The sequence below is a fragment of the Mobula hypostoma genome, chromosome 8, assembly GCF_963921235.1.
Source record: "Mobula hypostoma chromosome 8, sMobHyp1.1, whole genome shotgun sequence".
In the NCBI taxonomy this organism is placed as follows: Eukaryota; Metazoa; Chordata; class Chondrichthyes; order Myliobatiformes; family Myliobatidae; genus Mobula; species Mobula hypostoma.
The window spans coordinates 57,973,175-57,989,788 of NC_086104.1; the positions used below are offsets into that span (position 1 = coordinate 57,973,175).

A 16,614-nucleotide genomic window follows, 5' to 3' on the forward strand; every position below is an offset into this window, starting at 1 on the left:
TCCAATGCTTCTACATCCTTCCTATAGTGAGGCGACCAGAACTGGACACAGTACTCCAAGTGTGGCCTAACCAGAGTTTTGTAGAGCTGCATCATTACCTCGCGACTCTTAAACTCTATCCCTCGACTTACGAAAGCTAACACTCCATAAGCTTTCTTAACTACCCTATCTACCTGTGAGGCAACTTTCAGAGATCTGTGGACATGTACCCACAGATCCCTTTGCTCCTCCACACTACCAAGTATCCTGCCATTTACTTTGTACTCTGCCTTAGAGTTTGTCCTTCCAAAGTGTACCACCTCACACTTCTCCGGGTTGAATTCCATCTGCCACCTCTCAGCCCACTTCTGTATCCTATCAATGTCTCTGCAATCTTCGACAATCTTCTACACTATCCACACCACCACCAACCTTTGTGTCATCTGCAAACTTCCCAACCCATCCTTCTAACCCCACATCCAGGTCATTAATAAACATCGCGGAAAGTAGAGGTCCCAGAACTGATCCTTGTGGGACACCACTAGTCACAACCCTCCAATCCGAATGTACTCCCTCTGCTTTCTGCATGCAAGCAAATTCTGAATCCACCTGGCCAAACTTCCCTGGATCCCATGCCTTCTGACTTTCTGAATAAGCCTACCGTGTGGAACCTTGTCAAATGCCTTACTAAAATCCATGTAGATCACATCCACTGCACTACTCTCATCTATATGCCTGGTCACCTCCTCAAAGAACTCTATCAGGCTTGTTAGACATGATCTGCCCTTCACAAAGCCATGCTGACTATCCCTGATCAGACCATGATTCTCTAAATGCCCAGAGATCCTATCTCTAAGAATCTTTTCCAACAGCTTTCCCACCACAGACGCAAGGCTCACTGGTCTATAATTACCCGGACTATCCCTACTACCTTTTTTGAACAAGGGAACAACATTTGCCTCCCTCTAATCCTCCGGTACCACTCCCGTGGACAACAAGGACATAAAGATCCTAGCTAGAGGCTCAGCAATCTCTTCCCCCGCCTCGTGGAGCAGCCTGGGGAATATTCCATCAGGCCCCAGGGACTTATCTGTCCTAATGTATTTTAACAACTCCAACACCTCCTCTCCCTTAATATCAACATGCTCCAGAATATCAACCTCACTCATATTGTCCTCACTGTCAAGTTCCCTCTCATTGGTGAATATCGAAGAGAAGTATTCATTGAGGACCTCGGTCACTTCCACAGCCTCCAGGCACATCTTGCCACCTTTATCTCTAATCAGTCCTACCTTCACTCCTGTCATCCTTTTCTTCTTCACATAATTGAAGAATGCCTTGAAGTTTTCCTTTACCCTACTCGCCAAGGCCTTCTCATGCCCCCTTCTCGCTCTCCTCAGCCCCTTCTTAAGCTCCTTTCTTGCTTCCCTATATTCCTCAATAGACCCATCTGATCCTTGCTTCCTAAACCTCATGTATGCTGCCTTCTTCCACCTGACTAGATTTTCCACCTCACTTGTCACCCATGGTTCCTTCACCCTATCATTCTTTATCTTCCTCACCCAGAAAAATTTATCCCTAACATCCTGCAAGTGATCCCTAAACATCGACCACATGTCCTTGGTACGTTTCCCTGAATAAACATGATCCCAATTCACACCCGCAAGTTCTAGCCTTATAGCCTCATAATTTGCCCTTCCCCAATTAAAGATTTTTCTGTCCTCTCTGATTCTATCCTTTTCCATGATAATGTTAAAGGCCAGGAAGCGGTGGTCACTGTCACTGTCCCCCAGCTGCTCACCCACCGAGAGATCTGTAACCTGACCCGAAACTTCATCCTTAACAATGGTCTCCAATATTTCAATCAGGACCTCAGTATCTCTGAAAAACCAAGATTCCCTAAACCTGTTAGCCTTGCCTTTTATTCTGACAGGAACAAACTGTACTCTCAAAGTTCCACTTTTCAAGGGTTCCCATTTACCAAGCACACCTCTGTAGAAAACAACCTGTCCCAATCCACACTTGCCAGATTCTTTCTAATTTCATCAAAATTGGCCTTTCTCCAATTTAAAACATTAACCCAAGGACCAAACACATCCTTCTCCGTAATTGTCTTAAAACTAATGGCAATATGATGACTAGGATCCAAAGTGACTGCCAATGCACACTTCTGTCACCTGCCCCGTCTAATCTTTAATAGGAAAGAATGTATCCTGGCACCTAGGAGGCAACATAGTATCCTATTACCTCGTTCTGGTCCACAGAAGGTCCAGTCCATTTACCTAACCAATGAATCCCCTATCACTACAGCTTGTCTCTCTCCCTGCTTCCCTTCTGTCAAAGTGCCAGAGACCTGACTACTGTGGCTTTCCTCTGCTTGGTCATCCCTCTCCCCAACCATATCCAGAGATGTATATCTTATATTTACTTTCATATTCTAATCCAGATACAACTTGCATCAACAGGCAGTTCCTCTGATATAAGTTCCAAGATTTTCTGACCAACCATCAGAAAAAAAAGGCAACAAATATCAACTCTATTTCTTTGTTACACAACTAGACAAATACATTAATTGCCCCCTGTGATTGTGTCCATCACTGTACCCTTCCTGCTGATGTTGCATCCTCTACAACATAGAAAGTGTCTAAATATCAAACAACAGGAATTCGGGGATGCTGGAAATTCAAGCAACACACATCAAAGTTGCTGGTGAACGCAGCAGGCCAGGCAGCATCTCTAGGAAGAGGTACAGTCGACGTTTCAGGCCGAGACCCTTTGTCTAAATATCAGTCATCCATACCTAGCCTTGCACCAATTCCTGCTTGTTCAACCTCACTGACTGACACTGGTTTCCATTTTGCACCAAAATCTGTAAAATATAAAATCAGGGCCAACAGTATCTATGCCAAAATAAAGTATGACACCCAGAGAACAGGACTCTCTCTGCTTCTATATTTGATGGGGTACTTGCAAGTCAAACTTAAAAGTTAGAAGCATTTTTGAGCAAATGCATACTTTTACACCTACCTGCAATCAAATTAAAAAGTTTAAACAGGACAAATATTAACAGCAGCATTAAAAAGACACAACACAGCTGTAATGATGGAGATTTTGGAAAATATTTCAAGCTCCTCTAGGTATCATGAAAGAAAAAAATCAAAACTGTACATCTGAAAACAAAAAGGTAGAAATGATAGGTCAATTGTCTGTAAAGAAAAAGAATTAAAATTATATTCTTCATGATGTAAAGTTGGCATGAAACCCAAATATATCTATTCATATCAATCCAACAATGTGTAACATAAAAGTGTCAACTGCCTAAGTCTCCAATCCACAAGCTGGCTAAATGTTCATTTTTAATATATTCAGATAGTGTTAGTTCTTTTTGGCAAGTTTGCAGTACAAATAGAAACCACATAAAGTACTTTCCTAGTTGAAGGAAAACAAATAAAAACTGATTTCAAGTAGAGATCCGCCACCAGTATCTAATATCATACAATGATGTAAAGCAATTTCCCATTATATTATATGATTACTACTTCTAATCTGTGAATTTTCTCTGTGCAAGAGGAAACCAACCATATCCTACCGAATCTCAATAAAATTTTTCACAACTAAACCTAAAAACTAAATCAGTATTAGTGACAGACAGAAATAATTACCATATAACGTACCTGTAACATGCTAACAATTTCCACTTTGTTGAAGAATATAAATGACGTTAGTGTAGACAGAAAGTTCTCCTCAAATACAGATGGAGTAGGCAAAATTATATCCTGGATATACTGCACACGGTATGTCTGGTGGATTTTTTGCTTTAGTTCAGTGTCTGTGATAGGTATAACCTCTTTAAATTTGGCTGTTTTGGTCAAAAATTCTCGATGTTTCCTAGGATGAGGCAAGGAAGGATCATACTCCAAACACCCAACCACATCCATAATGCACTCATCTGAAAACATCCCCTCAAACAGTGCTGCTTTATTGAGGAACAAAATGCCTCTAATAATTTCATACAAGTGATGTAAACCTTCTGTGTTGTCAAGGTCTTCACAAACTCTGAATAGCTGCAAAAGCTTTTTAATGTAGCCCTCATTCTCTAAAGCTAGTGCTAACTTCTCTCTGCGGATCGGAGAGGAGATAACCGAGGTTACCAAGTCAGCAATCTCTTCCAGCTTGTTTAGTTCACATGGCGGAAGATCAATTGTGTGAGTAGTTTCAGGCATTTCTTCAAATCGCTCCTCTTCAGACTCATCAATAATATCCTGAGTTATATCAAGTGATGGATCTCGTCCCTGGACCTGGAATGATAAAGGCCTCTAAATTATCTATATATACTATATGCTGGAAAGAATGATTTTAAAGATTAAAAACAAGTGGGTATTTATAATTTGATGGAACTTCATTATTTTTAGAAAAAAGGAACCACTTCCTGGATTGCACACATAGCTACAGAATATAGTACTGCCAAACCAATATAATTTCAGATGCTTTGGAACAATCAGGTGACAAAAAGTAGCTATTCATGCCTTAAAGAATACAAGTAGATTACCATTGATTTTGTCCATGATAGTTCAGGAATATAAACTTGGTATCACAACTAACGAACAGTCAAGAAATTCCTTCTGTAAGACTGCCTGTCCAGGATAATAACATGATCATAACACTTAAAAGAACTAAACAGTATTGACAGGATATAACTGAAAGGATAATAGAATCCAAACCTTGTACAAAAAAAAATTCAAGAGCAAAAGCATAAGATTCCTTGATGAACCACCACACATTTTTTGACCTACCTCCGAAGTAAGTAGTGATAAGATCGAGGGCATTCCATTTCAAACAACTTTAAATATTCAGTTAACACCCATCCCAAACATTCTTTCTTCTCCCCCCTACCACTAGGAAGATACAAAACCCTAAAAACACATACCACCTGCATGGCACTTTCTTTGTAATTCTAATGCTATTCTGTACTCTGGTGCTGTTTATTTTGTACTACCTCAATGGAATCAATTGATCTGATGAATAGAATCCAAGACAAGGTTTTCACTGTATCCAAGTACATGTAACAATAATAAACTAATTTACTAATTTAAGAAAAATTACTTTTTCTAGTGTTTGCTTTCACTATGATTTGAGACATGGAATTGAGAAGAACGATTCCCATTTTTACTTATTTTAGGGAAATGGCCATTACTATTCCAATGCACTATCTCACTCACTTCTCAATAACCACCTCAATTGAACAGATTCATGGGATGCTGGAACTGTGAGGCAACATGTTTATTTACTGCGCCACAGTGCTGGCCAACACTTTATAATAGTTCCATTCCTTTTTCTTTGAAGTACAATTTAGTCATCACTGAAGTGCATTTTGCTTAAAACTGTGATGGCCAAATAACTTGCAGCATAGATGTATTGGGTAGCATGAAAATGAACAAAACATTCTATATTCCATTTCAAATGTGAGCCTAGGGTTAATTACTGTTTTGATGGAAAAGTATATTCACCTCTTTGAAGTAATAATATTTCACTCACAGCAATCTATAAGCCATTTTTTCCAGTGATGTACTGCAAATAAAACTTTTAACCTCGTGTCACAGTCTCGTAAGAAAAATATACTAGAATTGGCAGGCAAACCAGCATAGCACTACTTTGTTATACCCAAACTTCAAACACAAATATGCCTACATGAAGGTATGTGCAATCATATTCTAGTCAAAAATCAACATAGGATATTAAATACAAACTATCTCTGTGTCTGACCAACATGTTATTGCATTTGTTACATTGATAGCTGGGAGGGCCATTTTGTTGAAGTGGAAGGATACATCAGCTCCCACTCTGTCATAATGGTTCTCTCAAGTGATGCTTTGTCTTAGTTTGGAGAAAATTAGAAGTCAAACCTTTGAACCTATGCTTGATTTTGAGAAAAGATGGGGTTCATTTGCTTGTTATTATCATGGGTTAATTGATAGATTTCCTCCACGATCTAATTGTAAATTTTTGGTACTTTTTTTTTCTTGCTGGTGGTTTGATGTTTATCTTTAGAAGCTCTTTGTATGATGCATGGCTCCGGGGTTGAACACCTAATGGGCTTTCTTCCCCCCCCCCCCCCACTTTTTCTTACTTAGTAGGGTTTTTTTTAAATCACCAAAATTTTTTCAATCTTTAAAATAATGTTTTTTTTCTTGAGTCACTGTAAGTGTTGCTTACTTCGATGTACTCATGTTAATTTTGGATAATAATAATAAAAAGGTTTGAAAAGAAAGAACTAATTAAGAAACCCTGTCATAAAAAGAACATCTCATCAAAGAAAACCTGGATGTACAGTTGCAAGAAAAAATTTGTGAACCCTATGCAAGTACCTGGTTTTCTGCATTAATTACTCATTAAATGTGGTCTAATCTTCATCTAAAACACAATAACAGAATCAGAATCAGGTTTACTATCACCGACATATGTTGTTGAATTTGTTAACTGTGCAGCAGCCGTACATGCAATACATGATAAATACAGGAAAAAATGAATTACATTACATATGGATATCAAACAGTTAAATTAAGGTAAGCAGTACAAAACCAGAATTTTAAACAAGTTCCTAAATAGCAATTGTCACACGTACTTGTGTGGCTATTAGACACAACACCATGCTGGGAGGAAACAGATTGTGTGTGTTTGTTCAAATTGCAGCAACTTTTGTCACTGATAGTTGGCAAGAAATAGCAGTAAGACAATTCAGAACAGTTTTGCTCACTGAGGTTTCAAGCATTCAGGCTTAGAGATGCCAAAAATGGCTAGGAGTGAAACTAAAACAATTTCACTACTTCAAATTAGGAATTATGAAAAATTTGAATGTATATCACGTTAAAAGTTACAATGAAATTGAAGTTTTGGAGGATGCAATTGTCAAAAGGACGTATGAAGGTAGTCTACTACATGCATAGATTTTTTTCACTTAAAATCCATCAAGAGAACATGGCAGTTTAAACTGGATTAAATCCTCCAATAACTATTCATAACTAATATAGTTTATGGTACTGTAGTAGTATTGAGAGTGTTCTATTTGTTTCTGTTTTTCTTTTAAACACAAATTTATTATTCAGTTAAATCGTTTACATTTTGAAAAACCCTTTTAACTATTTTCATGAAACTTCAGCTAACTGGGCCAAAATATACAGTTTCTGATGTGTCCAAATTAACTGGAATTGACTGTATTTTCAGGCTTGAACTTTCACGGTGAAAGTGAGAAATCTGCACAAGGGCTTTGGAAGTTACTTTGCCAACAGGGAGTTTCCATTCAATAAAAGGGAAATTGATTGGACCAATATGTGTGACACTGCCCCTTATTGCTATTGTGCAATTAGCATGCCTTATACTTCAGTTCAAGCTGCCCTCTTTTAACAAACACAATCTGCCTAAACTAATAACACACAAGCAATTATACTTTTCATGTCTTTATTGAACATGTTATTTGATCGTTCAGTCCAGGCTGGAAAAAGTATGTGAACCTTTGTATTTAATAACTGGTAGAACTTCCTTTAGCAGCAATAACCTCCATCAAATGTTTCCTGCAGCTGCTGATCAGACTTGCACAATGGCAAGGCAGAATTTTTAGACCATTCCTCCATACAAAACTGTTTCAGTTCATCAATATTTCTGAGATGCCTTGCATGCATCCTCTTCAGGTCATACCACAGCATCTAAACACTGACTTGCCCATTCCAAAATATGGTTTCTCCTTTTTAAACTATTCTGTAACTGATTTATTTACTCTTGTGCTTCAGATCATTGCCTTGTTGCAACATCCAACTTATACTTAACTTCAGTAACTGACCACTACCCTAACATTCTCTTGTAAAATGCTTTGACACAAATTTGAATTGATTGTTTCCTCAACAATTGCAAGCTGTCCAGGCCCTGAGGCAGAAAGCAGCCCCAAACATTATGCTCCTTCCATCATGCTTCACAGTTGGGACAAGATTTTTGTGTTGGTGTGCAGTGCCCTTTTTCCTCTGAACATAGTGGTGTGCAATTCTGCCAAAAAGTTAAACTTCTGTTTGATTTTGTCCACAGAATATTGCATCAGAAGTGTTGTGGAACATCCAGGTGGTCCTTTGTAAACTTCAGACATGCAGCAATGTTTTTTTGTGGAGGGCAGTGGTTTCCTCTGTGGTGTCTTTCCATGAACACCATTCCTGTTGTGTTTTTCTTATAGTGGACACATGAACAGAGACTTTAGAGAGTTCGAGACATTTCTACAGGTCTTTTGCTGTTACCCTTGGGTTCTTTTTCACTTCCTTCAGCATTGCATGTCGTGCTCTTGGTGTGATCTTTGCTGGACACCTACTCCTTGGGAGAGTAGCAACAGGACTAAATTTCCTCCATTTGTAAACGATTTCTCTTCCTGTGGACTGATGAACTCTCAGATCTTTAGAAATCCTTTTGTAGCCTTTTCTAGCATCATGCATCTCTGTAATTCTTCTTCTGGTCTTCTGAAAGTTGTTTTGATCGAGGCATGGAGCGCAAAGATCTTTCTTGAGAAGAGTAGGCTCTGTCAGCAATTTGACTTTGTGAATCTTTTTTTTATAGGGCAAGGCACCTCTATAACCCACACCTCCAATCTCATCTCATTGATTGGAACTCCTGACTCCAAATAACAATTTGCTGAAGGCATTACTCCATTGGCTCATACTTTTTTTGTACCTAGACTGTGATTGTTTAAATGGTGTACTCAATATTGACAAGAAGTACTATGATTGTCTGTGTGTTATTAGTTTAGACAAATTGTGTTTGTCTATTACTGTGACTTAGAAGATTAGACCACATTTTATGAGTAATTAATGCAGAAAACGAGGTACTTACGAAGAGTTCATACGCTCTTGCAACTATAGATTTACTAGGATAAACAATTTGCAAAACTGGGATATAGTTACAAGAACAGAGATGTAGCACAACTTAAATGTCAAAAAAGTTTGAGAAAAGTGTATTATTTCAACTCATCAATGAAACAATTATTAACAAAGATGGAAAATTTGTCTCAAACATAAACTGAGGATATTATTTGAGCATAACGTTTCATAACTCTGGATACCACATCCTATTATAAATTCTCAGTAAGGATTCCAGGTCGGCAAACTCCTCATCCTGCCTTTGAAGAAGGTTCCATGTCCTCGCTTCTCAACTTCGGAAACTTCTTAACTACAAACGAAAACTCGCAGTTTATGATGGGAATGGTTTTATCATAACACTCTCATGTGAACTGCAGTCCAAGGATATCAATGGCACCTTACTTCACTACTTCAACTACAACCAGAGGAGATAAAGATGGAAATGGAGAGGAAAAAAAAAACAAAAAAGGAAGAGAAACAAAATTTTAAGATCTTATTTCATCATTACCTTTTGAAAAATTTTGAACGGCTTGTCAAGCCTCATATCACAGCCAGCCTCCCCTCATCGCTGGATCCTCTACAGTTTGCTTATTGTCCAAATCGCTCTACGGAGGACGCAATATCCACCACACTGCACACAGTTCTCTCACTTGGACAACAAAGACATTTGTGCCAGAATCCTGTACATTGATTTCAGTTCAGCGTTCAATACCATCATCCCGCAGAGACTAGTGGAGAAACTGTCGCTGCTTGGCCTTAACACTGCTATGTGTCGCTGGATTCTGGATTTCTTGACAAAGACCAGTCAGTCCATGTTGGCAGGAACATCTGACTCCATCACACTGTGCACTGGATCCCCACAAGGCTGTGTGCTTAGCCCATTGCTGTTTACACTGCTAACACATGACTGTGCAGCCAGATTCAAGGAGGACCTGATCATTAAATTTGTTGATGATACCACAGTGGTGGGGCTCCTCAGCAAAAATGATGAAACAATGTACAGGGAGGAGGTCAAACACCTAGAGAGCTGGTGGAGTGATAACAACTTGATGCTTAGTGTCACCAAAACCAAGGAGATGATCATTGATTTCAGACAGTCTCAGCCTGAGCACACACCCCTCAGCATCAGCGGCTCCACAGTGGAGAGAGTGGAAAACATCAAGTTCCTTGAGGTGCAGATCTCGGACAATCTCACCTGGTCCAGGAACACCACTGGGATTGTGAAATGGGCCCAGCAGAGATTGCACTTGTTGAGGAAGCTTAAACAAGCATCACTCCCCACTAACATCTTAACTACATTCTACAGAGGCGTGGTTGAGAGTGTGCTGACCTTTAGCATCACAACCTGGTACTCCAGCTGCAGTGCTGTTGACAAAAAAACCTTGCAGAGGGTGGTTAAGGGAAGCAGAGAAGGTTATTGGGGTCTCCCTACCTTCTGTCCAATTCCTCTTTCAGAGTTGATGCCTCCAGAAGACACGGTACATCATTAAAGACCCCTCACACCCTCTCCATGAACTGTTTGTTCTTCTGCCATCAAGCAAACGTTACAGGAGCATCAAAACTAAAACCACAAGGCTACTAAACAGCTTCCTCCCACAGGCAGTCAGACTGCTAAATAGCTGCTCTACCTGACTCTGCTTTGGACACTTATAACTTGATTTTAACTGACATGTGGCTGTTGTGTTTTACTATTTATCGATATGTTTATTATTTAGTGTTGCGTTTGTTATGTTATGATTGCACTGCTCTTGGGAAACGCTGTCTCATTTTGCCCTGCAGAGCTGATCTACGGTTAGAAGGACAATAAAGTTTTTTTGAATCTTTGAAACCACATCTGAAGAAGTGAAAGGTGAATATAATTGTTTTCCCTTACAGAATTCTATCAATGAATTGGGACGGCCATGTTGTTATAGCAAAAAAAAGACTAATGAAAATAACATTAACAGCATTATACAGAATAGAAACAGCTCTGACCAAGACATCCATTTGAGCTAGTCCTATTTGACTATGTTTTGCCCAAATCTCTCTCTGCCTTTTCTATCCACTTAACTATCCAAATGTGGTTTAAACATTGTAACTGTACCTATGCCTACAGCTTCCTCTGACCAATCATTTCATATACCCATCACTCTTTGCGAAAATGTTGACTGTTCAGTCCCATTTAAATCTTTCCCCTCTCACCTTATATCTATGCTCTCGTTTTAGATTCTCTTATCTGAGAGAAAGGCTGTGACTATCCACCTTACCTATTCTCTTTGATTCTATAAACTCAAAAAAGTCAACACCTCAATCCCTTACACTCCAGGGTAAAAGGCTCCAGTCTATCAAGCTTCAACCCCATCCACTCAAGCCTCTCCTTGTAACTCAAACCCCCCAGTCCCAGTAACATCTTTGCAAATCTTTTCTGCACCTTTTCCAGCTTAATAAAGTACTTCCTATGGCAAAGGAACCAGAATTGCAAACAGTACTCCAAGTGTGGTCTCACCAATGACTGTGTAGTTGTAATACAATGTTCCAATTACTGTACTTAATGGTTTAACTGACGAAGATAAGTATACCAAACACCTTCTTCACAACCTATCTACCTATGCTGCTTCTTTCAAGGAACTAAGTAACACTTTATTCCATTTCCCACTCTGGCCTCTTACCTCTTCTCATCAGCCTATCACCTCTCCCTGGTGCCCCTTCCTCTTCCCTTTACCACTCTCACGACTATCAGAATCCTTCTATTCCTTCTTCTCCATCCACCTGACATCACCTTCTACCTTCTCCTTCTACTCCCTCCACCCTTTTGTTCTGGCGTCTTCCCCCTTCCTTTCCAGTCTTGATGAAGGGTCACAGCCCAAAATGTTGACTGTGTATTCCTTTCCATAGATGCTGCCTGACCTGCTGAATTCATCCAGCATTTTGTGTTTGTTGCTCTGGATTTCCAACATCTGCAGATAATCTTAGGTTTGTGATTTGCAGCTCCACCTACCTTCCCTGAACAACCTAACCTTCCCTCCCTCCTCTGACACCAACTCTGCTCCCCCCGATCTCAGCTTTAATCCCTTCACTATCTTCACTATTCCCTACAACCTTCCCCCTCTCTGAAGCAGCAAGTTCTGTCCTCAGCAAGGACCTTTCCTTCGACCCCCTTCAGCTGCACCTCAGTGAGTTCTGTACCTGCCACGACACTGAGCTCTTCTTCCATCACCTCCGTCTCTGAGCCTACTTCTTTAACAATTATTCCCCATCCCGCACTGATGACACTTCTCTTTTTGGACACTCTGCTCTGGTTCTCTACCTGCTCTTCAACTTTTCATCTCTAATTGCCAATGAAACATCAACTGGCTCAACTTCAGCATTCCTCTCCTCCTCAACCCTAACCCCTCTGAACACATCATCCTTCACTCTCTAATCCGCACTAATCCCACCTTACCATCAAACCCGCAATGTACTGCAACCCTCAGACACCTCCACTAACTGACCTCTTGAAAAGGACTCCAGTCCGGATCATCAAGCTGTCTCCCGTACCATCACTAACCTCATAGTCTGAAGATCTCCCATCCATTGTCACCAAACTCATAGCTGCCTCACTGATTGTTTCTAGCAGTCAAGGTCCACAAACCTGACTGTCCAGATAGGACCACTGTCTCTGCCTGCTCCTACCCCACTGAACTTCTATCCCCCTTGGTTCAGTTCCTTCCCACCTACATCAGCAACATTTCACATGCTCTCGATCTCACCAACTTTCAATCCCTTGACCCTGACCACCTCATTTTCACCACTGATGTCCATAAACTGCTATCTCCCATCAAGAAGCCCTTAATGTTTGCTGCTTCTTTTTCAACAAAAGAGGCAAACAACTCCCCTGAACCACTACTCTCCTCCGATTGGTAGAACTGGTCCTCACCCCCAACAATTTCTCCTTTGGCTCCTCTCACTTTCTCCTAACTCAAGGGGTAGCAATGGGCATCCGCATGGCCCCCAGCTAGGCCTGCTTCTTCATTGATTACATGTTCCAAGCATTCTCGGATAACGCTCCCCAACTCTTGACAGCCGCATTGCTGCTACTTCATGCACCCATGCTGACTCCGTCAATTTTAAACAAGGGCGTCACAGTGGCACAGCAGTTAGCGCAACACAATTACAGCTTGGGCAGTTTCAGAGTTGAATTCTGGCACTGCTCTGTAAAAGAGTCTCTGTACATACTCCTTCTGTGGAATGCATAGATTTTCCCCAGGTGCTGTAGTTTCCTCCCTCAGTCCAAAGGTCACTGTAAATTGTCTCACAATCAGGGTTGCGGGGCAGTGTGGCCCAAATGACCACAAAGGCCAACTTGTGCTGCAACGATAAATAAATAACTTTGCCTCAACTGTCACCCTGCTCTTAAATTCACTTGGTCCATTTTACGACAACTCTCTCCCCTTTCGTAAAAATGTTATTCCCTTTTCTCAGTTCGTTCATCCCCGCCTCACCTGTTGCCAGGATGTGACTTTCTTTTCCAGAACATAAGAGATATCCTCTTCCTTCAAAGCACGGGCTTTCCCTTCCTCCATTGATGCTGCCCTCATCCGCACGTTCTCCATTTCCAAGACATCCACACTTAACCCATCTTCTTGCCTTCTTAACAGGGATAGAGTTTTTCTTGTCCTCACCTACTATCCCCTGAGTCTCTACACCCAAAGCACCATTCTTTGTAACTTCTGCCATCTTTGGTGGGATCCTAACACCAAATACATAGTTACTTCGCGCCCCCCGCCTCTCCGCTTTTCACAGGGATCAAGCCCTCTGTGATTCCCTTGTCCATTCGTCCTGCACCACTCATTTCACATATCCCTGCAAGTGCGAGAAACGCTACACTTGTTAATACACCTCCTCCATCGCCTCAATTCGGAGTTCCAAGGAGTACTTTTAGGTGAGGCAACTTCACTTGCCAATCTGCTGGAATCATCTGTTGTATCCAGTGCTCCAATACAATCTCCTCTACATTGGTGAGACCAGGTATAAATCGGGGGACCATTTTGTCCAGCAACTCCACTCCATCTGCAAAAAGCAGAATTTCCAAGTGGAAATTCCCATTCCGACATGTCAGTCCAGGACCTCCTCTTCTACCAAAATGAGGTCATTCTTAGGGTAGAGGAGCAATACCTCATTTTCATCTAGATAATCTCTAACCTGATGGCATGAACACTGGTTTCTCCAACTTCCGGTATTCACCCCACCTCTTCAGTATTTTTTTTCTTTTCCCCTCCCTTTTTTCTATTCCCTACTTTGGACTCTTCCCTCTTAACCTCACCTGCCTATCACCACCCTCTCGTACCCCTCCATCTTCCCTTTCTCCCATGGTCCACTCTCCTCATCAGATTTCTTCTGCTCTAACCTTTTACCTTTTCCATTCATGTATCACTTTCTAGCTTGTCCTCATTCCCCACACCCCAACATTTTTACCCTGGCATCTTCCTCCTTCATTTCCAGTCCCAATGAAGGGCCCAAAACATTAAATCTTTATCTTTTTGCATAAATGCTACCTGACCTACTGATTCTTCCAGCATTTTGTGTATGCTGCTCTCGATTTCCAGCATCCACAGAATCTCGTGTTTATAAGTAATCCTAGGTCTGTCCATTGTACAACACATTCCAGGGCCTTACCATTTACCGTGCAAGTGATGTTGCTCAATTAATTCACAAAGAGTAAATGTTTTGAAAAGATACTTCAGACAATGAAACATTTTGCTAAAAGTTAACATACAATATGTAGCTTTTAATGATCTGAAAGAAAATTAAGTTTTTTTTAAAAAAAGAAATTAGATGATTAAGTGAAATAACAAAAAGCAAGTCTTTATTTGCCAGATTTTATAAGAATAAATTCAAAACCACTCCATCATTAGGTATTAGTTCATAATTTCTGGAATATTAATTATGCCCACAGAAAAATTATCATATACCACTGTGCCTAATAACCTATAAATAATTGCAGAACTCATCTTAATTGATCTCATGAGGATATAAGCAACATCACTGCAAATCCCTGAAGACTGATTAAAACAGTTGAGATAGAAATACAGTAACTGAAAACTACAGTCAATAATGAAAAAAGTGTAATGATTTTCAAATACTTTAATTTTTTTAATTTGAAGGTCTAGTCAGAATTATCATACTGAACCTTACATCTTAGTACCCAGCATTAAAGCAATTTTCAATAATGCTGCTTCTGCAAATGGAAAAAAAACACTGATGAAATGCCTTTAATAGATGCAATTTTATACAGTATAGCTATAAAGTGGGTTAATTCAGCAGTATATACACTACCTGGCAGATTTTCTCCCAGATTTCATCACATCCAGCTTTTTCTTGAAAACTGAGTGCCAAGTCATAATTGTCTGCTTCAGACCAAACAATCAAAGTATCCTGTTTTACAATAAGATAAAGGTCAGATACAATTGGTCACCTAAAAATTATTTTGTCTGATTGCCACAATCAGAGAGACACAAATTAGCCACTACTCATTTTAATAAAATTTTTAATAAAAATAATACTTGTGCATGGAACCTTTAACTGCCTGAAGTAAAATTTATCATTTTGTTAGTTCAGGTTACAATAATATCTACACGTGATTTCCAAATTTATTTTCGTACTTTGACTTTCACCAATTGCACTTTTAATACATTAACAGAAAGGATTTTGTAAATGCCAGAGTGTTTTTGAGTTTACCTGCTGTTTCTGGTAAGCCGTATTGGGATTGATTTTCGATTCCAACAGAAGTGAACCTGTTAAGATGAAATACAAAACGTGAAATCATCTCTCCACATCCCCTTCACACACACACTTTTAAAGTAAATATCATTTAAACCTACCTCCCTCGTCTCCCCTCCCCCGCACGTCATATTCACACTACAAGATTTGGTTCGTAATTTACCCCGGGTCATTCGGATACTCTCAATTACATTCTAACACAAACGGTGTACGTTCAAAAAAGGACAACAGCTACGTTTAACAAGGGGTTTTAACTGCAGAAACAATGCCCGGGCAAAGAGCCGGAGCCTTGCTCTTACCGTCGGACTCGGCCCGGACCAACAAGGACATTCCATTCAGCCGATCGACGTAGGTCGAGGACACATGCCCCGTGCCCCGGTCGTCCCATTGCCGGTCTTCGTTCAGCGTGTACACTTTCACGCGTCTCCGAGTATCCGACATGATTCCTTCACCGCTGAGATATTGATCCTTCTTGTTTTCTTTCGGGGGGTCACGGTTCTTTCTCTTTCTCCTCTTGTTTTTCCACCTCCTCTCCCCCCAGTAAAAACCGTCACCGCCGTGATTTTACAGAGGAGCAAAACGCCACTAAACAGTCATGCGACATGTTATTGCAAATGAATAACGAAAGGCGACACAGAAGGAAGGATAAGTGAAAACAGTTTGTGGAAGATGGACAGGCCCTGTCTTCCTCTCTCTCCCTTCATTACTGCACAACATCCGCCATCTTGTAACCCGATCTGGGCGAATCAATCAACGTACGGGGCTTCCTTCTCTACAGATCAGGGCGCCGGCTCCCAGGCTCAAACATTATGACGTCGTCACACGTAACGAGAAAAGAACCTCATTGTGGTTGCTTATTTAAAGGTACCACAAGTACCACTTCTCATTTTAAACATATGCACGGTTATATTCTTCCCCTCGAGTGAAATTATTTTCAATTATGCAATTATTTATACGGGAAAAATTACAGATCAATCGTACTTCCTTACATAAAATCACCTTTTAGACT

The 16,614-nt window shown here is 40.3% G+C and overlaps 1 protein-coding gene across 1 annotated transcript in view; it reads right to left on the bottom strand.

The window, feature by feature from the left end:
- The window catches only part of LOC134350560 (serine/threonine-protein phosphatase 4 regulatory subunit 3), a 77,486-nt gene extending 61,117 nt beyond the window's left edge, over positions 1 to 16,369 (bottom strand). The window contains exons 1-4 of the mRNA XM_063055923.1: positions 15,905 to 16,369; positions 15,564 to 15,619; positions 15,162 to 15,260; positions 3,654 to 4,277 (exon numbers count right to left, since the gene is read on the bottom strand). Coding sequence (XP_062911993.1) covers positions 3,654 to 4,277; positions 15,162 to 15,260; positions 15,564 to 15,619; positions 15,905 to 16,046 — 921 coding nt within the window. The 5' untranslated portion in view covers positions 16,047 to 16,369. The remainder of the gene's footprint in view (positions 1 to 3,653; positions 4,278 to 15,161; positions 15,261 to 15,563; positions 15,620 to 15,904) is intronic.
- Positions 16,370 to 16,614: the final 245 nt, after the last annotated feature.